Source organism: Bufo gargarizans, chromosome 4, assembly GCF_014858855.1.
Source record: "Bufo gargarizans isolate SCDJY-AF-19 chromosome 4, ASM1485885v1, whole genome shotgun sequence".
Taxonomy (NCBI): domain Eukaryota; kingdom Metazoa; phylum Chordata; class Amphibia; order Anura; family Bufonidae; genus Bufo; species Bufo gargarizans.
The window spans coordinates 318,837,902-318,861,581 of record NC_058083.1 but is presented as its reverse complement, the minus strand read 5'-3'; the positions used below and the strand labels follow the sequence as shown (position 1 = coordinate 318,861,581).

The window sequence follows — 23,680 nt, the reverse complement described above, 5'->3', positions numbered from 1 at the left end:
GTCTTCCCACTGCTCCCCAGGTAGTCAGGGCAACCGACCGGCTCCAGGGTCTGATCTTTTCCCTCATAGATCCGTAATTTGTGGGTATAGCCTGTGGCCCTTTCACAGAGCTTATACAATTTGACCCCATATCGGGCGCGCTTGCTTGGGATGTATTGTTTGAAGCCAAGGCGCCCGGTAAAATGTATAAGGGACTCGTCTACGCAGATGTTTTGCTCAGGGGTATACAAATCTGCAAATTTCTGATTGAAGTGGTCTATGAGGGGCCGAATTTTGTGGAGCCGGTCAAAAGCTGGGTGGCCTCTGGGACGGGAGGTGGTGTTATTGCTAAAGTGCAGGAAACGCAGGATGGTCTCAAATCGTGTCCTGGACATAGCAGCAGAGAACATGGGCATGTGATGAATTGGGTTCGTGGACCAATATGACCGCAATTCATGCTTTTTGGTTAGACCCATGTTGAGGAGAAGGCGCAGAAAAATTTTAATTTCGGAAACTTGGACTGGTTTCCACCGGAAAGGCTGGGCATAAAAGCTTCCCGGGTCGGCGGATATAAATTGTGTGGCATACCGGTTTGTTTCTGCCACAACTAAGTACAAGAGCTCCGCAGTCAAGAACAGCTCAAAATATCCCAGGGCCGAACCGATCTGAGCGGTCTCAACACGAACTCCAGACTGGGCGGTGAAAGGGGGAACTACAGGTGCGGCTGAAGTTGGGGGCTGCCAATCAGGATTTGCCAGCACCTCAGGGATTCTAGGGGGGGTCTACAGGCCAGTCTGTGCGGTGGCTGCGACGGGGTAACTACTGCACGTGCCACCGTACCAGCTTCAACTGCCCTTCTGGTGCTCGCCACTTCACCATGTTGTACGGCAGTGCTGGTACTAGGTCCAGGATGGGCTGCGCTGCTGGTGTATGCCTCACCACGTAATCTGACAGCACCAGCCCCACTCTGCTGCCCTTGAAGCGGATCCTGCGCAACCTGTGGTCTAGCAACACGGGGCCGGGTACACCTGGTGGTATCAGGGACCTCAACCTCCTCGTCCGAACTTTGAGTCAGACTGCCACTGCTTTCTACAGGTTCATATTCTGACCCGCTAGATTCGTCAGATGAGGGTTTCCATTCCTCATCCGACTGGGTCAGAAGCCTGTAGGCCTCTTCAGAATACAGGTCCTTCTAAAAAAATTAGCATATTGTGATAAAGTTCATTATTTTCTGTAATGTACTGATAAACATTAGACTTTCATATATTTTAGATTCATTACACACCAACTAAAGTAGTTAAAGCCTTTTATTGTTTTAATATTGATGATTTTGGCATACAGCTCATGAAAAAAATTAGCATATTTCATCCGGACAATAAAAGAAAAGGGTTTTTAATACATAAAAAGTCAACCTTCAAATAATTATGTTCAGTTATGCACTCAATACTTGGTCGGGAATCCTTTTGCAGAAAGGACTGCTTCAATGCGGCATGGCATGGAGGCAATCAGCCTGTGGCACTGCTGAGGTGTTATGGAGGCCCAGGATGCTTCGATAGCGGCCTTAAGCTCATCCAGAGTGTTGGGTCTTGCGTCTCTCAACTTTCTCTTCCCAATATCCCACAGATTCTCTATGGGGTTCAGGTCAGGAGAGTTGGCAGGCCAATTGAGCACAGTAATACCATGGTCAGTAAACCATTTACCAGTGGTTTTGGCACTGTGAGCAGGTGCCAGGTCGTGCTGAAAAATGAAATCTTCATCTCCATAAAGCTTTTCAGCAGATGGAAGCATGAAGTGCTCCAAAATCTCCTGATAGCTAGCTGCATTGACCCTGCCCTTGATAAAACACAGTGGACCAGCAGCTGACATGGCACCCCAGACCATCACTGACTGTGGGTACTTGACACTGGACTTCAGGCATTTTGGCATTTCCCTCTCCCCAGTCTTCCTCCAGACTCTGGCACCTTGATTTCCGAATGACATGCAAAAGTACTTTGGACCACTGAGCAACAGTCCAGTGCTGCTTCTCTGTAGCCCAGGTCAGGCGCTTCTGCCGCTGTTTCTGGTTCAAAAGTGGCTTGACCTGGGGAGCGCAGCACCTGTAGCCCATTTCCTGCACATGCCTGTACACAGTGGCTCTGGCTGTTTCTACTCCAGACTCAGTCCACTGCTTCCACAGGTCCCCCAAGGTCTGGAATCGGTCCTCCTCCACAATCTTCCTCAGGGTCAGGTCACACCTTCTCATTGTGCAGCGTTTTCTGCCACACTTTTTCCTTCCCACAGACTTCCCACCGAGATGCCTTGATACAGCACTCTGGGAACAGCCTATTCGTTCAGAAATTTCATTCTGTGTCTTACCCTCTTGCTTGAGGGTGTCAATGATGGCCTTCTGGACAGTAGTCAGGTCGGCAGTCTTACCCATGATTGCGGTTTTGAGTAATGAACCAGGCTGGGAGTTTTTAAAAGCCTTAGGAATCTTTTGCAGGTGTTTAGAGTTAATTAGTTGATTCAGATGATTAGGTTAATAGCTTGTTTAGAGAACCTTTTCATGATATGCTAATTTTTTTAGATAGGAATTTTGGGTTTTCATGAGCTGTATGCCAAAATCATCAATATTAAAACAATAAAAGGCTTGAACTACTTCAGTTGGTGTGTAATGAATCTAAAATATATGAAAGTCTAATGTTTATCAGTACATTACAGAAAATAATGAACTTCATCACAATATGCAAATTTTTTTAGAAGGACCTGTACCCCGTTTGACATTTGGGCAACTAAATTTAGGGGTATTCCCTGAGACTACTCAAGAAAAAAAAGCAAGCCTGTCTTACAAATGGGAGGCTAGCGAAGTACCGGAGGTCGCTGCAGTTGATAAAAAAATATCAAAACTGATTTTTTTATTGCCGCAGCGCGTGTAAAGTGATTGTGCAGTGATCAAAAAAAAATATTTTTGGTCACTGCATTGGGGCAGGCGTGGGCAAACGCACGTGTGGTGGAGGGCAAGCCAAGGTGACACTAATACTATTATAGATCTGACTGATCAGTTTTGATCACTTACAGATACTATAAAAGTACAAATGCTGATTAGCGATACGCTAACCAGAAAATCAGTGACTGCGGTGCGGTGGGCTGGGCGCTAACTGATCCCTAAACTACCTAACCAAGGGGCCTAAACTATCCTAAACCTAACAGTCAATACCAGTGGGAAAAAAAAAAGTGACAGTTTACACTAATCACTTTTTTCCCTTTCACTAGGTGATTGACAGGGGGCGATCAAGGGGTTAATTGGGGTGATGGAGGGTGATCTGGGGGCTAAGTGAAGTGTTGGTGGGTACTCACAGTGATGCCTGCTCCTCTGCTGAGACCAACCGACGAAAAGGACCAGCAGAGGAGCAGGGAAGCCATTTAACACCTTATATTTACTAATATGATGTGTTAGCTGACTTCTGATTCAATTTTTTAAAAATCAGCAACCTGCAAGCGACGATCATTGGCTGGCAGGTTGCTGACGAAATACTCCTTTAACTTTTGCCGGCCCGCGATGCGCATGCCCGGGCCGGCTCTGACCAAAATCTTGCGTCTCACGAGATGACGCATGGACTCATCCAGGAGGAATGAATCAACCACCTTCCGGACACATCCGTGCGTTAGGCGGTCGGGAGGTGGTTAAACGGGGCAGCAAGCACACATTTCTGCATGCCCCATTGAGCTGAATGGAATGGATTTTCAGTCCCGGAAAATTCTGCAGGACAGCGAGCAGCCCGGACGGGAGAAAAGAAGGAGTCTTCTGCGCAAGCGCGGCCACCGGGATTCTGGAGAAGAGCGGTGGCTGTAACCAGGGGTGACCAAATGACAACAATGAGGTAAGTGGGGATGAATTTTATCCTTGACTGTGGGAATTTGTTAATCAAATATATTTACAAAAATGATCACTGTTAAATCTGTTAATGATTTTGATAGTGATCATTACGATGGGATAACCCCTTTAACTAGTAATTCAATTAAATATTACTTCAGTTGCCATTCACAATCAGTAATAAGCAAAACCAGTAGTAGAATCTACACCAAAGGGTCCATTCACACGTCCGCAAACACCAGGCCGGTGGACTGTGTGCTGTCCGCATCTTTTCCGTCCCCATTGAAAATGAACGGATACAAATCTGTTCTGCAATTATCCTAAATGGGTGCAGACGTCTGAATGGAGCCACAAATACCGGTGCCCGTGTTTTAGATCTCCTTGTTTTGGCTTATAAATGCTGTTGCTAAATATTGACCACATAAAGTCAGCCAATAGGGGCAGCTAAATTCACAGGGTAAGAGGTTATATAGATTGTTCACATAACAGGGTATAAAAACATGAACATAGCCAAAGGCCAGTGTCACACAAGCATATTCAATCCAGGAAACAGTGTTAGAGGTCATGCACACGACCGTATGCCCTCCAAGACATACGGTCCGTGAGCGGGCCATATGTCCCAAAGAGGCATACATCAAGGGCACAGCATCATAGGTTACTATGATGCTATGTGCATCGGGCTACCCACAGTGCTATTGTCCTGCACTTATTATATGAGTGCGGGACAATAGTTCTGCAGGCGACCCGATGCACATAGCATCATAGTAACCTATGATGCTATGGCTCCCATGCACACAATGTATGCCGCTCCGGGACATATGGCCCACTCACGGACCGAATGTCTTGGAGGGCATACTGTTGTGTGTGAGACTTTCACACTAGCTTTTTGCTGATGCATTATGGATCTGCAAAAAACACTTCCGTTACAACTGCATGCATCAGTCGTGAACAGATCCAGTTGTATTATGTCTTCTATAGCCATGACAGATCCGTCTTGGACACCATTGAAAGTCAATGGGGGACAGAGACGTTTTCTATTGTGCAGGCAGCGTTTTGGTGTCCACCTCCAGAGCAGAACGGTGACTGGGATGCATTCTGAGCGGATCCTTTTCCATTCAGAATGCATAAGGGCAAAACGGATCTGTTTTGGACCGCTTGCGAGAGCCCTAGATGGATCTCAAACAGAAAGCCAAACCGTGAGTGTGAAAGTAGCCTAACCCATACTTAAGGGACTGTGCAGCATCATTAATGATCGTGTGATTTCACATCTCTGCAAGTTAACTGAATTGTAGTCAAGTTCAGTCACAGTGTAATGAGCAAGCAATTGGGCAACTACGCCCTCCTTACTTTACATGCAGTTCTGCATGGCAGTCATACAGCTGTTAAATGTATCTTAATAAACCTGGCCTTAGGGAAAAACTAGGCTGGAGGCCCAAATGGAAACTGGGACTAATGTGAATGGCAACACCGAGTGCAATGCTACAGAATATGTTGTGAGCATATAAGCAACAGCAAAACAAGCATCTCAGAGAAATTGGGTAACATGGTGGCGATTCTCTTCAGCAAGTTCAGAAGAGCGAGCCAAGTTCTCATCACTGAGACACTCAACACTGCAGGCCAAGAGGCAATACCCTGCATAGCCAGCAAGCAGACACCACGACGTGTAAGAGGTTGGTAGCACTGCAGCCCTTTAAACAGGTGACCAGTGGGTGTCTGACTCAACAGCACTGCTGATCTGGTATTAATGGCCCAACCTAAGGCTAGTTCATCAGCAGTGTGAACTCACGAAAACTTCCATGGCTACAAAAAAAAAAAATTGTGCCCATTTACCCATCTAACCATACCAAGAGGTGAAAAACCACACAACACTGTTCAGTTTCCGAACTTTTATTCAGATGTTCATTTCTTGCACTTAAAGTATTCTTCAATGACATCCTTGGCCTGGGATTCCTTGCCATAGTCCTAAAAGAAAAGTACATTATGGTGTGTTTTGAAGCTAGCACCATTAAGTCATATGAAAATATTAAAGCCAGCATGTAGCCAGTTTTAGGGACCTTAAGTGCCACATGAAGGCCTCAAGGCTCGTACAGTGGCATTACTCTTGCCATCACTTTTGAACAAGAACCACACAACACATTTAGTTTGGCAGTAGCTCAAAGATGGCACACAATACAATGACTACTTCTGAAGACACTTCTATGGACACGCGTTATTGTGCCATTTATAGCTGTCAGACTACATACAACCGTCTTAATACAGCTTTCAGACTAAAAATGCATTGAGAAGTGGTTTTCTGAAAGACTGCCTGTATGCCCAACATGGTGGGACTGAAACAGTCACAAGTAAGCAGGTCTGGTAAATTGAACGTCTTTTTCCACTGTTCAAATATTGGTTAACAATCTACCCGTTGTCTGCTTTTTTCATCCCATACGAGCGCTGCCTTCTCTGCTCACCACAGCAATTGCAGTGGTGAGCAGGTGTAATTACAAGTATGGCATCCTCATTCACTTCTATGAGCCAGCTCCTTCCTATGCACTTGGACAGCTGGCTCATAGTAGTCAATGGGGGATACCAGAAGACCCCTACTGATCTGATATTTATCACTTATCTGGACAACCCCTTTAGGTGTTAAACCACAAAACCAATACCTAACTATGAACAGCCACCACTACAGTGCAGCTAGGCATTGTTTACATGCCATGATCAGAGTGGACCTCTGCAATGAAGTGGCTAGACTGTGCCACAGTCAAGCAAGCAATGGCTGGTGGGGAGCAGCAGTGTCCCCAACTAGTATCGGTTCTTTTGTTAGTCTAACATTGCCCTCCTACAACCCGTTTACCATTTAAAGCCCAAAAGACAAGCTTACCTTGACAACCACACAGCTGCAGCCGACCACCTTACGGGGTTTGCCTTCTCTGTCGATTTTACAGAGACCCACCCATTCGCCAAGCTTCTTACTGTCGTCAACCTGGAAGACAGCATTACCTTAGTAACCATTGCCAAAATACAGTCTCATGTTCATTCAATGATTGCTGCAACTCAGAAGGAATTGGGCAACATTTAGGCTTTTATCCTCACAGCATTCAGTAGAGGGAGCCAGATTGTCATCATGTTCAGCACCCCATGTAGAGCTGAATAATATGTATATGGAGCTGTGTGACCAGAACACTCACCTTGATTAAATTGATCTGATGCTCGGCACATAGAGCCTCAACGAGTTTCACGTACATGGGCTCATCACAGTTGGAAGCTAGGACGCACAGGTGAGCTTGGCGTCTGGAAGACAAGACATCTCACATTAGTACCATCTGAGATTCCTTACTCTTCATACAACTAGGTTCTTGCAACAGGCTTGTCAGTTAGATTTTCTCACTCATACAGAGTGAAGGGGTATCCGACATAATACAACTCATCATTCAAGCACTGTTGCATGTCCCAAGGACGACTAGACCTCCCCATAACCAGCCATAGTCTACCAGTAATAAATCTCCACAGAAGTACATGAAGCATGATAAAGCAAAGGACACTGCACTGATTTGCTTCATTTGTCTTGCTTGCTAAAGGCAAACTTTTTCCTGCCATTTTGCTTCTACAGGATATGCAGAAGTCCTTCACATAGCAGCTGGTGGTACTGCAGAATTTGTCAAAGCACTGCTCCTGTTTTGGTTTACTCTGCCCCCCTCCATTCCCCTTACATTAGAAATAGCAAGAGATTGTACTTGGCAGATGTGGGATGGACCCACTGCAAACCATATTTTTCACCCCACAAGATTTTTTCCCCCTCTAAATGGGGGGGAAATGCCCCAGCATCTTATGAGGTAAATATGAGTGCTCCATGGTTAACGTCTCACCTCAGTATCAGCCCTAGTGAACCTACTCCCTCACACCTCATTAAAGGGGAGGTTGTCCCACAAAAAAGATTCTAGTTCTCATGTCAGAACGTGTATCTGAATACTTTTGTAACTGCATGTAATGAATTTTGTATAACCAGTGAGTTATGATTTCATAGACCATCACCACCTGCCGTTTACTCATCTCACTGAGGTGGACGCACACGCTCAGTTCCATTTTCCAAGTGCTACAAACTTCACATAGCGCCTGAGCTTTAAGCTTGAAATAAATGGAGAAATCGCTGGTTCCATGTGAGGTACAGGGCTGGTTCTAGCTTTATTAGAGATTGTCATGTATTATGTACATTTTTACATCAATATCTGATTGGCAGGGATCTGACACTCCGACAGCTGTCCTACAGTACCCATGGCACTACACAGTTCAGTCCATTGTGTAGTTCCGGTGCTAGAACAGCTAGTCAGCAGGGCGCCTGACCCTCTGTGATAAGATATGTCAAACATGGCGCAAGGCAAACAAAGGGGGTGGACCACCCCTGTACTGACCGGCGGACTTACTTGTCAAGAGCCTTGGCAGCTTCACGAATACCACGGGCCAGGCCGTCATGTATAAGTGCGGTCTTGAGCACTTCTTGGAGAGCGGTGTTGATATCCATTACACCTCCAGCAGAAATAGAAATGCTGCAATGACATGAAGGGGGAGATGAATACTGGCAAGTTTGGCACCATAAATGCCCACATCACTAACAGAAGATGGTCACTGTACCACATCCACCATAGAATTAAAGGGGTGGGCTCACCGACATTACCTATACATAGGAGCATGACTACATGCAAGAACAGCATGCTCTTACAGGGAGGCAAGATAACCAGCTATGAAGTGCCAGGGGACAGTATGGTAAGTAGTAGTGTGAACAGAGAAACGCAAACTGCAGAAGGCAATCTGGAGGTTTACAGGCCAAACAATGAGAACTAGGGAAGAACACAAGGCAAGGAAGGAACTGCTGAGCAACCCGAGACTTTACCAGCCAGGACATCCCAGCAGTGATCAGGACCATCAGGTGACAGGTGACACTAGGTGACCCCAGCACTTAACCCACACAGAAGGAGACTACTCACCCTTCCTCGGCCATCCTCGATGTCTAATGGATTACGGGCGTTACTCCGCTGCAATACAGACATAAGGGAGATGCGTTAGCTGCAGCCATGGCGCCGCCGCTGTTCCCGGTGTCAGGGAGGGCGGGATGCCAAAGATCGCGAACAGATTGTAAGCGCCATGGAGCGGCCGCACTGCACCGCCATCACTTACCCAACCTGCAACACGGCATTAAGGAAAGAGAAAGCCATGCGTCCGCGTCACGTATTTATAACCTGCTGAGCGTAGCCCCGCCTCCTTGCGTGAGGGCAAAGGCAAGCGGTACGTGTGCAGGAGGACTAATCCGACATATTTATTGTGGTCAGCATAGGTGACATCACGCCAGTTAGCTGTCGCGCTAATTCTTATCATTATACAAGTGTATCTGTGTGTGAACTTCCTGCTTGGTAGAAAGAAGTCTGATGCGTTATAAAAACTACAGCTCCCACAAGGCAATGGGGGAGTACTTTACACTATGAGATTTAAAGGGGACGTGCCACCAGTTTGATTTTTGAGGTCAGGTGACAGGTGCCTTAGTGAATGATCTGCTGAACAGTACAATTACATCAATACCAGATTTTTTTTAGTTTTTCTTGTCTTTTAATAAAAAATCTTTTTCTTTGCATTGCCATATTCTGACCCCCATTTGTTTATAGTTACGTCTAGGGAGAGGTGTAAGGGCTCATTTTTTTGTAAGGTGATCTGTAGTTTTTATGGATACCATTTTGGGGTGTGCATGACTTTTTGATTACTTTTTATAAAAAAATTTAGGGAAATGAAGTGATGAAAAAACAAATTGGCAATTTTTTATTTTTATTTTTTGTTAAAGGGTTCACTGTATATGTTAAACACTTTTATATTTTAATAGTATGGGCATTTTGGGACATGGGGTACTAATGATCTTTATTAGAGATGAGCGAATTTCATATTTTGAAATTCATTCACACTTCGTTTGTTGGTAAAAGGTGAATTGCGTTATGGATTCCGTTACCACGGAACATAACGCAGTTCTATGACCGAATGCACAGCTGAATAGGACGGATCCGTTTTGAAGCCCATAGACTTCTATTATGATGGAACGAATAACAGAATGCCTCCCGTCATATAATTGTGTTATGGTCCATGGTAACGGAATCCATAACGCAATATATATTTTTTAAATTTTATTTATTTTATTTTTTTACACTTTTTAAAAGTCCCCTTAACCCCTTAAGGACCTCCGCCGTACATTCCGGTCTTTAAACATGGCGCACGCACGCACGTGCAGGGGGTGCCATTGCCGCCGGGTTTCTGCTATTTAACCCCTTCCCGACACATGACGTACTATTACATCATGGAAACCACTGTGTTCCCGCAATTTGACGTAATAGTACGTCATGGCGATCGGGCGGGTGCCGGAGCGGTGCACACCCAATCACTGCAGGGGCCCAGCAGTCCCTAGTAGCCGGGTCCTTGCTGTATCCGCCAGCATCACTGTAAAAGCCGATGCCCGCGGATTAACCCCTTCTATACCGCGGTCCGCACTGACTGAGACATAGAAGGGGTTTTGTCAGGTGAGGGAGCTCATCGAGTCTCGGCGCTGCTATGGCGGGGACTCGTGTCAGAAGGCTGCCTGATGCCTTGCATGGCATCGGGACCTGCCTTCTACGGGTGCCCAGGAGATCCAGCCTCAGGCTGGGTCTCCTAGGCAACCTGTTAGTGTATTAGACACTGTAGTACACGAACAGGCAATGCATTACAATACAGACCCCCAAAAGTGAATGTCAAAAATAAAGAAAAAAAGTTAAAAAAAAGTGTTTTTAATAAAGTTTTTAAGTAAAAAACCCACACATATTAGGTATTACCACGTCCATAATGACCGGCTCTATAAATATATCACATGATCCACCCTGTCCGATAAACACCATAAAAAAAAAAAAAAAACGGTGTAAAAAAAGCAATTTTTGTCACCTTACATCATAGAAATTGCAACACCAAGCGATCAAAAAGGCATATGCCCCCAAAACAGTACCAATCAAACCGTCACCTCATCCCACAAAAAACTAAATCTTACCTAAAACAATCGGTCAAAAAATAAAAAAGCTAATAAAAAAGCTCTTAGACTAGGGATAGACTTAGGGTACTTTCACACTTGCGTTTTTCTTTTCCAGCATAGAGTTCCGTCACAGGGGCTCTATACCGGAAAATAGCTGATTCAGTCGTTTTGATAATTGAGTTCAGCCAAATAATTGAGTTCAGTCGTTTTGACTGATCAGGCAAAAGAGAAAACCGCAGCATGCTACGGTTTTATCTCCGGCGAAAAAAACGGAAGACTTGCCTGAATGCCGGATCAGGCATTTTTTCCCATAGGGATGTATTAGTGCCGGATCCGGCATTCAGAATACCGGAATGCCGGACCCGTCCTTCTGGTCTGCGCATGCGCAGACTGAAAAAAAGGTGAAAAAAATAAATGCCGGATCTGTTTTGCCGGATGACACCGGAAAGACGGATCCGGCATTTCAATGCATTTTTTCAACTGATCAGGCATTTTTAAGACTGATCAGGATCCTGATCAGTCTTACTAATGCCATCAGTTTGCATACATTTTGCCTGATCCAGCAGGCAGTTCTAGCGACGGAACTGCTTGCAGGATCTCTCTGCCGCAAGTGTGAAAGTAGCCTAAAACATCGGTTTCAAAAATGCTATTATTGTGTAAAACTTAAATAAGAAAAAGTAGACATATTAGGTATTGCAACGTTCGTAACGATCTGCTCTATAAAAAAGTCACTTGACCTAATCCCTCAGGTAAACGCTGTAAAAATAAATAAAAACTGCGGCAAAACAACCAATTTTTTGGTCACCTTGCCCCATAAAGTGTAATAATGAATTATCAAAAAATCATATGTACCCAAAAATGGTACCAATATAAACGTCAACTCTTCCTGCAAAAAACGAGTCCCTCTACAAGACAATCGGCAGGAAAAAAAATAAATAGGGCGTTCAGAAAATGGAGATACAAAAACATAATTTTTGTTTTCAAAAATGCTTTATTATGTAAAACTGAAACAAACATAGAAAGTAGACATCTTTGATATCATTGCATCCATAAAAACCTGCTCTATAAAAATAGCGCATGATCTAACCTGTCAGATGAATGTTGTTAAAAATAAAAAATAAAAACGGTGCCATTTTGTGGTTACCTTGCCTCACAAAAACCGTAATATAGAACAATTAAAAATCATATGTACCCCAAAATAGTACTAATAAAACTGTCTCCTTATCCTGTAGTTTCTAAAATGTGGTCACTTTTTTGAGTTTCTACTGTAAGGCCTCTCTCACACGGGCGTTGCGGGAAAAGGTGCAGGTGTGTTGCGGGAACATGCGCGATTTTTCAGTGTGAGTGCAAAACATTGTAATGCGTTTTGCACGCGCGTGAGAAATATCAGCATGTTTAGTACCCTTCAGGGATCGGTGTTCTGTAGATTGTATTATTTTCCCTTATAACATGGTTATAAGGGACAATAATAGCATTCTGAATACAAAATGCTTAGTACAATCGCGCTGGAGGGGTTACATTTTTTTTTTTACTTACCTTAATCCACTTGCTCACGCAGCCCGGCTTCTCTTCTGTGTTGTGTACAGGAAAAGGACCTGTGGTGACGTCACTCCGGTCATCACATGTAGTGATGTCGTGAACATAAAATTTTCCGTTCGCGAACAGCGAACGCAATTTTCCGCAAATGTGTGCGAACTGGGCGAACCGCAATAGAAATCAATAGGAAGGCGAATTTGAAAACCCACAGGTACTCTTTGTGGCTACAATAGTGATGGAAAAGTTGTTTCAAGGGGACTAACACCTGGACTGTGGCATGCCGGAGGGGGATCCATGGCAAAACTCCCATGAAAAATTATGTAGTTGACGCAGAGTGTGGTAAGTTGAAATCGCAATGCAATTTATAGAACTTGAATTAATCGCATTGCGATTTCAACTTTCTCAAATCCGACAGTACATTCTAGCATGGAGTCGTTCCCATGGTGATGGGGACGCTCCATGAGCACGGAAGTCAGCAGAAGTTCTGTTGAAATCGCAATGCGATTTATAGAACTTGAATTAATTGCATTGCGATTTCAACTTAGAACTTCTGCCGACTTCCGTGCTCATGGAGCGTCCCCATCACCATGGGAACGGCTCCATGCTAGAATGTACTGTCGGATTTGAGAAAGTTGTAATCACAATGCGAATAATGCAGGTTATATTAATCGCATTGCGAATTCAACTTAGAGCTGCTGGGTTCCTAATGGTTTTATTGCTAGAATATAATGAAGATTGAGAATATAGTGCTATATTCATCAATTCTAGCAATACAACCATTAGGAACTTAGCTTGAATTCGCAATGCGATTAATATAACCTGCATTATTCGCATTGCGATTACAACTTAGATCTGAGTTCCTAATGGTTGTATTGCTAGAATTGACAACGAATAAAGCACTATATTCTCAATCTTCGTTATATTCTATCAATATAACCATTAGGAACCCAGCTCTAAGTTGTAATCGCAATGCGATTAATATAACCTGTATTAATCGCATTGCGATGACAACTTTGTGACACTGCAGCTTGAGAATTAATCTAAGATGGATGCTGTCCTTGCTTTTTGATAGGCGGTGGGAGGGTCTGGGAGGGAGGGTATGCTGATTGGCTGGAATGTGTCTGCTGACTGTGAGGTACAGGGTCAAAGTTTGCTCAATGATGTTCGCCCGCAGCGGCGAACGCGAACAAGCTATGTTCGCCGGGAACTATTCGCCGGCGAATTGTTCGGGACATCTTTAATCACATGGTCCATCACATGATCCATCACCATGGTAAAATATCATGTGATGGACCATGTGATGACCGGAGTGACGTCACCACAGGTCCTTTTCCTGTACACAGCACAGAAGAGAAGCCGGGCTGCGCGAGCAAGTGGATTAAGGTGAGTTAAATTTTTTTAAAAAAAATTTAACCCCTCCAGCGCTATTGTACTATGCATTCTGTATTCAGAATGCTATTATTTTCCCTTATAACCATGTTATAAGGGAAAATAATAAAGATCGGGTCCCCATCCCGATCGTCTCCTAGCAACCGTGCGTGAAAATCGCACCGCATCCGCACTTGCTTGCGGATGCTTGCGATTTTCAATCAGCCCCATTCACTTCTATGGGACCTGCGTTGCGTGAAAAACGCACAAAGTAGAGCTTGCTGCGATTTTCACGCAATGCACAAGTGATGCGTGAAAATCACCGCTCATGTGAACAGCCCCATAGAAATGAATGGGTCCTGATTCAGTGCTGGTGCAATGCGTTCAACTCACGCATTGCACCCGCGCAGAAAACTCGCCCGTGTGAAAGGGACTTAAGGGTGCATCAGGGGGGCTTCAAATAGGACATGGCATCTATAAACCAGTTCAGCTAAATCTGCCTTCCAAAAACCATATGGCATTCCTTTCCTACTGCGCCCTGCCGTGTGGCCATACAGCAGTTTACGACCACATGTGGGGTGTTTCTGTAAAACGCAGAATCAGGGTAATAAATATTGAGTTTTGTTTGGCTGTTAACCCTTGCTTTGCTACTGGAAAAAATAGATTAAAATGTAAAATCTGCCAAAAAAGTTAAATTCTGAAATTTCATCTCCATTTTCCATTAACCCCTTAAGGACTCAGCCCTATTTCACCTTAAGGACCAGGCCATTTTTTTCCAAATCTGACCAGTGTCACTTTAAGTGCTGATAACTTTAAAACGCTTTGACTTATCCAGGCCATTCTAAAATTGTTTTTTCGTCACATATTGTACTTCATGACACTGGTAAAATGAAGTAAAAAATGTAATTTTTATTTATAAAAAATACCAAATTTACCCAATTTTTTTAAAAAATTGCAAATTTCCAAGTTTCAATTTCTCTACTTCTATAATACATAGTAATACCTCCCAAAATAGTTATTACTTTACATTCCCCATATGTCTACTTCATGTTTGGATCATGTTGGGAATTATATTTTATTTTTTGGGGATGTTACAAGGCTTAGAAGTTTAGAAGCAAATCTTGAAATTTTTCTGAAATTTTCAAAAACCCAATTTTTAGGGACCAGTTCAGGTCTGAAGTCACTTTGCGAGGCTTACATAATGGAAACCACCCAAAAATGAATAAGGTATTCAAAACTGATTTTACAAACTTTGTTAACCCTTTAGGTGTTCCACAAGATTTAATGGAAAATAGAGATACAATTTCAAAATTTAACTTTTTTGGCAGATTTTCCATTTTATTTTATTTTTTCCAGTTACAAAGCATGGGTTAACAGCCAACCCAAACTCAAAATTTATGGCCCTGATTCTGTAGTTTACAGAAACACCCCATATGTGGTCGTAAACCTGTACGGGCACACGGCAGGGCGCAGAAAAAAAGGAATGCCATACGGTTTTTGGAAGGCAGGTTTTGCTGGACTGGTTTTTTTAACACCATGTCCCATTTGAAGCCCCCTGATGCACCCCTAGAGTAGAAACTCCATAAAAGTGACCCCATCTAAGAAACGACACCCCTCAAGGTATTCAAAACTGATTTTACAAACGTTGTTAACCCTTTAGGTGTTTCACAAGAATTAATGGAAAATAGAGATACAATTTCAAAATTTCCCTTTTTTGGCAGATTTTCCATTTTAATAATTTTTTTCCGGTTACAAAGCAAGGGTTAACAGCCAAACCAAACTCAATATTTATGGCCCTGATTCTGTAGTTTACAGAAACACCCCAAATGTGGTCGTAAACAGCTGTACGGGCACACGGCAGGGCGCAGAAGGAAAGGAATGCCATACTGTTTTTGGAAGGCAGGTTTGCTGGACTAGTTTTTTTGACACCATGTCCCATTTGAAGCCCCCCTGATGCAACCCTAGAGTAGAAACTCCATAAAAGTGACCCCATCTAAGAAACTACACCCTCAAGGTATTCAAAACAGATTTTACAAACGTCGTTAACCCTTTAGGTGTTCCACAAGAGTTATTGGCAAATGGAGGTGAAATTTTAGAATTTAAATTTTTTGGCAAAATTTCCATTTTAATCAATTTTTCCCAGTAACAAAGCAAGGGTTAACAGCCAAACAAAACTCAATATTTATGGCCCTGATTCTGTAGTTTACAGAAACACCCCATATGTGGTCGTAAACAGCTGTACGGGCACACGCAGGGGCGTACCTAGAGCATTTGGCACCCGGGGCGAACCCTTTGTTTGGCACCCCCCCCCCCCCCCCAAGAAAGTTAAGAAAACATGCACAAACTTTTTTCAATGTTTTCAATAATATTTTTACAAATTTTCGGATCCGCAAAACACATGTGGACATCTGAATGGAGCCTTACAGGGGGGTGATCAATGACAGAGGGGTGATCACCCATATAGACTACCTGATCACCTCCGTCATTGATCACCCCCCTGTAAGGCTCCATTCAGACATCCGCATGTGTTTTGCGGATCCGATCCATGTATCAGTGGATCCGTAAAAATCATACGGACCTCTGAATGGAGCCTTACAGGGGGGTGATCAGGGAGTCTAATGGGGTGATCAGGGGTGATCAGTGGTTCAAAAGGGGTTAATAAGTGACGGGGGGGGTGTAGTGTAGTGGTGTTTTGTTGTACTTTACAGAGCTGCCTGAGTCCTCTGGTGGTCGATCCAAACAAAAGGGACCACCAGAGGACCAGGTAGCAGGTATATTAGACGCTGTTATCAAAACAGCGTCTAATATACCTGTTAGGGGTTAAAAAAAATCACATCTCCAGCCTGCCAGCGAGCGATCGCCGCTGGCAGGCTGGCGATCCACTCGCTTACCTTCCGTTGTAATTAAGGGGGGGTGTTATTAAGGGAGGGTGTGTAATTAAGGGGAGAAGAGAGGGTGTAATTAAGGGGGGGGGTGCAGGATTTGTTCATTTTATTGATGGGGATTTGGATTTTTTTTCTTTTTGGTGCAGATGGAAAGTGATTTTTTTTAAGGGGGTGCAGGCTGCACCCCCTTAAAAAAAATCACTTTCCATCTGCACCAAAAAGAAAAAAAATCCAAATCCCCATCAATAAAATGAACAAATCCTGCACCCCCCCCCTAAATTACACCCTCTCTTCTCCCCTTAATAACAAACCCCCCCCCTTAATTACACCCCCTCCCTCACCACCTTAATTACACGGTACACCCCGACCCCCCCCCCCCCCTTAATTACACAATTATTTACTTAACTTTTATTTTGATGATGCCCCCCGCCGTCCGGCCGTCCGACCGCTGCGCTGGTATAATAGCTGGATCATGGATGGGATCCTTCTGATCCGTGAAGGCGGTGGCGCGGCGTCAGCGTCGTGACGTCGTCACGTCATGTTGCGCGCCGCCTGCCGCCGCAATAATTCTTCTTCCACTGGACCGAAGCCGGCGCACGGTCGCCGCAGTGGATGGAGCCGGGGGCGGGTGACTCCGGCGTCAGCACCCCCCTTGTGAGTGGCACCCGGGGCGGCCCGCCCCCCCCCGCCCCCCCCCTTAGTACGCCACTGGGCACACGGCAGGGCGCAGAAGGAAAGGAATGCCATATGGTTTTTGAAAGGCAGATTTTGCTGGACTGTTTTTTTGGGCACCATGTCCCATTTGAAGCCCCCCTGATGCACCCCTAGAGTACAAACTCCAAAAAAGTGGCCCCATTTTAGAAACTACGGGATAGGGTGGTAGTATTGTTGGTACTAGTTTAGGGTACATATGATTTTTGGTTGCTCTATATTACACTTTTTGTGAGGCACGATAACAAGAAATAGCTGTTTTGGCACAGTTTTTATTTTTTGTTATTTACAACATTCATCTGACATGTTAGATCATGTAATATTTTTATAGACCAGGTTGTCACGGATGCGTCGATACCTAATATGTATACTTTCTTTTTATTTATGTAAGTTTTACACAATGATTTCATTTTTGAAGCCCAAAAAATCATGTTTTAGTGTTTCCATAGTCTGAGAGCCCCATTTTTTTTTTAGTTTTTGGGATATTACCTTGGGTAGGGTATGATTTTTGCGGGATGAGATGACGGTTTTATTGGCACTATTTTGGGGTGCATGTGACTTTTTGATCGCTTGCTATTACACTTTTTGTGATGTAAGGTGACAAAAAATTGTTTATTTAGCACAGTTTTTATTTAAAATGTTTTACGGTGTTCATCTGAGGGGTTGTTAGGTCATGTGATATTTTTTATAGAGCCGGTCGATACGGACACGGTGATACCTAATATGTATACTTTTTATTTATTTATGTAAGTTTTACACAATGATTTCATTTTTGAAGCGAAAAAAATCATGTTTTAGTGTTTCCATAGTCTGAGAGCCATAATTTTTTGAGTTTTAGGGCGATTACCTTGGGTAGGGAATGATTTTTGCGGGATGAGATGATGGCTTTATTGGCACTATTTTGGGGTGCGTGTGACTTTTTGATCGCTTGCTATTACACTTTTTGTGATGTAAGGTGACAAAAAATGGTTTATGTAGCACAGTTTTTATTTTACATTTTTTACAGTGTTCATCTGAGGGGTTAGGTCATGTGATATTTTTATAGATCCGGTCGATACGGACGTGGCGATACCTAATATGTATATATTTTTTTTATTTATCTAAGTTTTACACAATAATATCATTTTTGAAACAAAAAAAAAATCATGTTTTAGTGTCTCCATATTCTGAGAGCCATAGTTTTTTCAGTTTTTAGGCGATTATCTTAGGTAGGGTCTAATTTTTTGCGGGATGAGATGACAATTTGATTGGCATTATTTGGGGTGCATATGACTTTTTGATCGCTTGCTATTACACTTTTTGTGATGTAAGGTGACAAAAAATGGTTTATTTAGCACAGTTTTTATTTTTTTATTTTTTACGGTGTTCGTCTGAGGGGTTAGGTCATGTGATATGTTTATAGAGCCGGTCGATATGGACGCGGCGATACCTAATATGTATACTTTGTTTTCACCCCAATTCTTTACCAATTTTTGTTTAACTTTATTTGGGGAAAATGACGTTTTTGTTTATTTTTACTTGAAACTTAAAATTTTTGGAATTTTGGGGGGAAAACTTTATTTTTACAACTTTTTTTTCACTTTATTTTTTGTCCCACTTTGGGACTTTTGGGGGTATATTCCTTTACAATGCATTCCAATACTTCTGTATTAGAATGCATTGGCTGTATGAGTAATGCTGTGTGTATTACTCATACAACTTCTGGGGCCTGTGAGATCCAGGGGGCTGGATCTCACAGGCTCTTCACCGGAAGGCAGCGCAGATGCCTCAGGAAGGCATCACGCTGACTTCCATGCCATCGGGTCCCCCCCACAGCCCCATGGGGACCCGATGACACCACCGCCACACCAGGTAAAAGCCGCAAACCGCAGGTCTGAATTGACCTGCGGTTTGCAGCGATCGTAAGGGGTTAATTCTTGTGGAACACCTAAAGGGTTAACAAAGTTTGTAAAATCAGTTTTGAATACTTTGAGGGGTGTAATTTATAAAATGGGGTCATTTTTGGGTGGTTTCTATTATGTAAAAGTAGAGAAATTGAAGTACAATGTGTCATGAGAAAACAATCTCAGAATGGCTTGGATAAGTAAAAGTGTTACACATAAAGTGACACGTCAGATTTGCAAAAAATGGCCTGGACAAAGGAGCGAAAACTGGCCAAGGAGCGAAAAATGAGACCTATGGCACATTTATGCGATCAGCTATAAGGCTGATCGCATACATTTTCCCCTTCAGAGGCCGTGCGCTTCCACTCCCATAAGAGTGTTCCCCGGCTGAGACCGGGGAACCTGGTACATTGCTCTAATAGACCGAAGCCTCAAGCATGCTTGAGAGTCTATTAGGAATATAGCAATACAGGCCACTAGGTGGCAGCACTGTATTGTTATTTTCAAAATTAAGTGTTCAATGATGGCTATATATATGGCTAATGATTGACAGTTATGGTCACCCAGGGTGACAAAAAAAGTTAAAAAAAGTTTTTACAAATATAAAAAAAAATATAGAAGTTCAAATCACCCCCCTTTCCTTAAAATAAAAATATTTAACCAATAAAAAAATAAAACATCATGGGCATTGCCGCACGCGGAAATTCCCATACAATTAAAATATAACAATATTATCAAAATAAAACAAACAGCCAATTTGCCATTTTCTGTCACTTCAACTCCCCAATATTTTTTTTATAAAAAGTGATCAAAACGTTGCACACACTTCAAATTGGTATAATTGAAAAGCACAGGTCGCCCCGCAGAAAATGAGCCCTCACACAGCCCCGTAGACATAACTACAAAAAAGGTATAGGGGTCAGAATATGGTGATATATAAACGCAAGAAAAATGATACAAGTGTGGTATCAGTGTAACTGTACTGACCTGGAGAATGAAGATAACAGGTCAATTTTACCGCATATTGTACAGTGTAAAAAATAAAAACCTTTGTCAGAATTGCGTTTTTTCCCAATTCTACCCTATTTGGAATTCTGTTTCCGCTTCCCACTACATGGTATGCCACCATAAATGGCGCCATTAGAAATTACAATTTTTCCTGCAAAAAATAAACCCTCATAAGGCTATGAGAATAGAAAAATAAAAAAGTTAGGACTATGGGAAGGCGGGGAGTGAAAAGCGAAAAGACAAAAATGGAAAATCTAAGGGTTAAGGGACTTGAACGTGCAATCATCTGTATGCTCCTATGAAGCCCTGCCTCGGGCAGGTCTCCATAGGAACATTGCTGTGGTACCCTCAGAGCCTTTGGAAGGCTCATTGCTACAACAGTAAATGAACAGCTCCCTTGATCTCAGCACAGGAAAGCCGTTCAGATCCTGGGACTGCAGCATTCCTGGGGAAAGGCCTCTTAGATTCTGCGATCACAATTGTTGGCATCTAAGGGATTAACGCAGATCACAGACATTTGTTGCCAATCACAGCCATGGCTTCCTGGTGTCTGCTATGTAAAACAGCAGAAACCCCGCAGTTATGGCGCCTGCTCCAGAGCAGACGCCATCTTTAAAGAGATGTTGAGCGCCATACGTATGCAGTGCTCCTCATCAAGGGATAGAAATATTGACCAAATCTGCAGTCTGTGCATGAGGCCGAACACTGAAATAAAGTTACCGTATTTTTCGCCCCATAAGACGCATTTTCCCCCCAAAAGGGCATCTTATGGGGCGAATACTATGGAATACATTATGGAAGCGCTCATTAGTACCGGAGGACCGGGAAGCGATGAAGGCTCTGTACTCACCGCTTCCTGGTCCTTGGCCTTCGGCTGTGCAGTGGCTGCGCACAGCGTGAGGGCGCTCTTTGACCTCATGCTGTGCTCGCCAGTTCACAGCACAATCGACAGCAGGAGGAAGATCACGGGCGGTGTGGAGCGGCAGCATCCAGGAACAGGAGAGGTAAGTGTTTTTTTTATTTTATAACACTTGGGGCTGATCTGAGGCCATGGGGGTGCCTCCCACCCCTCTCTTTGTCTCAAGCTGGAGAAGAGAGGGGGGGGGGGGCAAAGAGCTGTGCTGTGGGCAGTGTCTGTTTTCTCATCTTTGTACAGGTGTCCCTAGGGAGGTATATAGAGTGTGGAGGAATGCATAGTCCAATCATATGAGTTGATGATATATACATATTATTCACTGCCTATAGAGAAGCACCTCTTTGAAGTGTCACACATGACATATGCAGTATTATTGTTAGACTGTCCACCATTACAAAATGGCGAACACTTAGATGTTTACATTAGTTCACATTCCAAAGTGGTACTCACTGCGCAGATGTTGAAGTGTTATCTCTGTTTCTCTTATCTCTTCTTCCTTTTGAGCCAATGAAATAATGCCTGGGCCTCAGAAAGTACTGCCCTTTTCTTAAGATACATATACCACTTACTCTGTGTAATAAAAGTTAGAGATTGCTTTGACCAACTTCTGTGTCAGTGTCTAGTCTCTCAACCACGCGTGGATATAAACCCCTTGGGGGTACATTGATTTGGAGCACCAGAGTGCATCTTAAATGCTCTAATTTAGGGCTACTTTGACAAATGGCGACCATGAAGGGACCCCAAGGTGAAGGGAGCATCAACAGCCGATACACAAGAGGCCCCAGGACTTGACAAACGGCAGAGAGGAGACGGCCGGCTTTAATAGAACGGTAAGAATACTCTTACCCGCCTTTCTGCCATTTAGTTCATCACTTCATATTGGCTTAGTCTGCTATGAGGTGGTACCCATGTAAGTATAGTAGTCGGCTAATATGCTGAAAGCCTTGGGTCCATAGAACCATAATCTGAATTGATAGATCACTCTGGTGTGTATATGTGTGTCAGTATGGTCAGAGGAGTGCATTGAGCATGGACAGTAAGACCACAGACAAAGGGAGGGGACAGTAACCTCCTGGTTTGGAAGGGGGCACTGTAGCGCCGAGGTATGGGACAAAGTAAACTCCGGCTGACCTGGCCAGGAAGACGAGTGGAGCCGTATGAGCCTTTGAGATAAGGGAAGACTGCAGAGATATTCTCCACCTGACCTGACCCCCAGGAAGACGGTGGAGACTCATGATCCTTAGAAGGGAAGACTGCGGTGATATTCTCCACCTGACCTGACCCCCAGGAAGATGCGTGTGGAGCCCGCCTGACCCCTGGAGCAGGGGAAGACGTGCAGGGAGTCCCAGCTGACTAGTCAGACGTGATAGTCAGATTTGAGCCAACCAGAGGGGAGGGCGAATCCTTTGTCTGTGGAGGAAAGGGTTAAAGGTGCCTCTTTACTGCTCTGTTTTGTGTGTGTCAGTCTGAAATACTGCTGTTTAAATGGGTCAGTCCCAGTATTATGAAGAAGGAGAAAATACAGCCCCTAGCTAGTAGCGAGGGAAGAGGGAGATTATAGGATGTGATATTAATGGAGAATTGAAAGTTAAAATGTGAAAAAGAATGTTAGAGAAAGTGTGGCCCCGGACAGAGGTCGCCCGGCTGGCAACAGGGATGAAAATCTGTAAGAATCTGTATAGTTAGAGCTTACAGACTGTGGGCATCAGAACTTCTGTGATGTTGAGGGGGGGTTCTAATGAGTGAGAAAACAGAGCAGTGTCAGGATGTTAATTGATGGCATTAGCAAGAAAGAAAGAAAGTGCCCCAGTGTCTGCAATCAGAACGGCGCTTGTGTTAAATGCTCCGAAATGAACTGGTTAAGTTTTGTTACCCTAATGATATGTGTGTGTTTAAATAGGGAAGATCCTAGAACTAGCAGGAAAGCTGTGTTTCCAGGAAAGCTGTGTTTGTCTATGCTGCAAGTTTTGGGATGAAACAAAGGAAGCTGTGTGGCTGGGTTGGAAGACATAAATGATTCAGTAGAATGTGAATGGGTGTGGCTTTGAGTTGTAGTTGAGGTGCATATGTGTGAAGACTGATGGATGTTTTTAGCAGAGCTGTGAATGCAATTCATATTTTATGTATAAGGGCGTGGTTATGAGCTGTTTGTGAAAATGAGTACATGAAAATGTGAATGCGTATGGAGTACGATATTTTTTATATTTTTTTATAATATGCGCATTGAGGATTTTATTTAATTTTTCTTGGAAGATTTTTAGTTTTTTTATTGGTGCCAACAGTGTTGATTGAGCTGTACATTTTTTTTTTATTGAAGTCAATGAAAACTTTCTTATGGGCCCTTTGTGTGTTCACGTCTGTATTGTCAGATCTGTTTGTTTCAATGTTTGGAATTGGGTGTTACATGTTAAGTGTTGTGCTTCACATCAGAGCTCTGTTCTTATGGACAGCTGGCACACTACTGACGGACAAAAGGAGGACCACAGCGTCCGACTGAAAGGGGTGGACTTAGATGACTCAGAG

The 23,680-nt window shown here is 43.6% G+C and overlaps 1 protein-coding gene and 3 non-coding genes across 4 annotated transcripts; all 4 read right to left on the bottom strand.

Annotated features, from left to right (window-relative positions):
• Positions 1-5,351: 5,351 nt before the first annotated feature.
• Positions 5,352-5,435, bottom strand: LOC122937057. The gene has a single exon (XR_006389479.1). It is a non-coding gene; the product is annotated as a small nucleolar RNA SNORD100 (small nucleolar RNA).
• A 268-nt stretch (positions 5,436-5,703) lies between these two features.
• Positions 5,704-9,087, bottom strand: RPS12 (ribosomal protein S12). The gene is made up of 6 exons (XM_044289850.1): positions 8,990-9,087; positions 8,800-8,847; positions 8,239-8,361; positions 7,006-7,108; positions 6,699-6,800; positions 5,704-5,794 (listed from the first exon to the last, which is right to left on the bottom strand). Exons 2-6 carry the CDS (start codon positions 8,811-8,813, stop codon positions 5,732-5,734), a joined length of 405 nt encoding a protein of 134 aa, XP_044145785.1. The 5' UTR covers positions 8,814-8,847; positions 8,990-9,087; the 3' UTR covers positions 5,704-5,731.
• On the bottom strand, positions 6,864-6,950 carry LOC122937056. The gene has a single exon (XR_006389478.1). It is a non-coding gene; the product is annotated as a small nucleolar RNA SNORD100 (small nucleolar RNA).
• On the bottom strand, positions 7,183-7,254 carry LOC122937038. The gene has a single exon (XR_006389460.1). It is a non-coding gene; the product is annotated as a small nucleolar RNA SNORD101 (small nucleolar RNA).
• Positions 9,088-23,680: the final 14,593 nt, after the last annotated feature.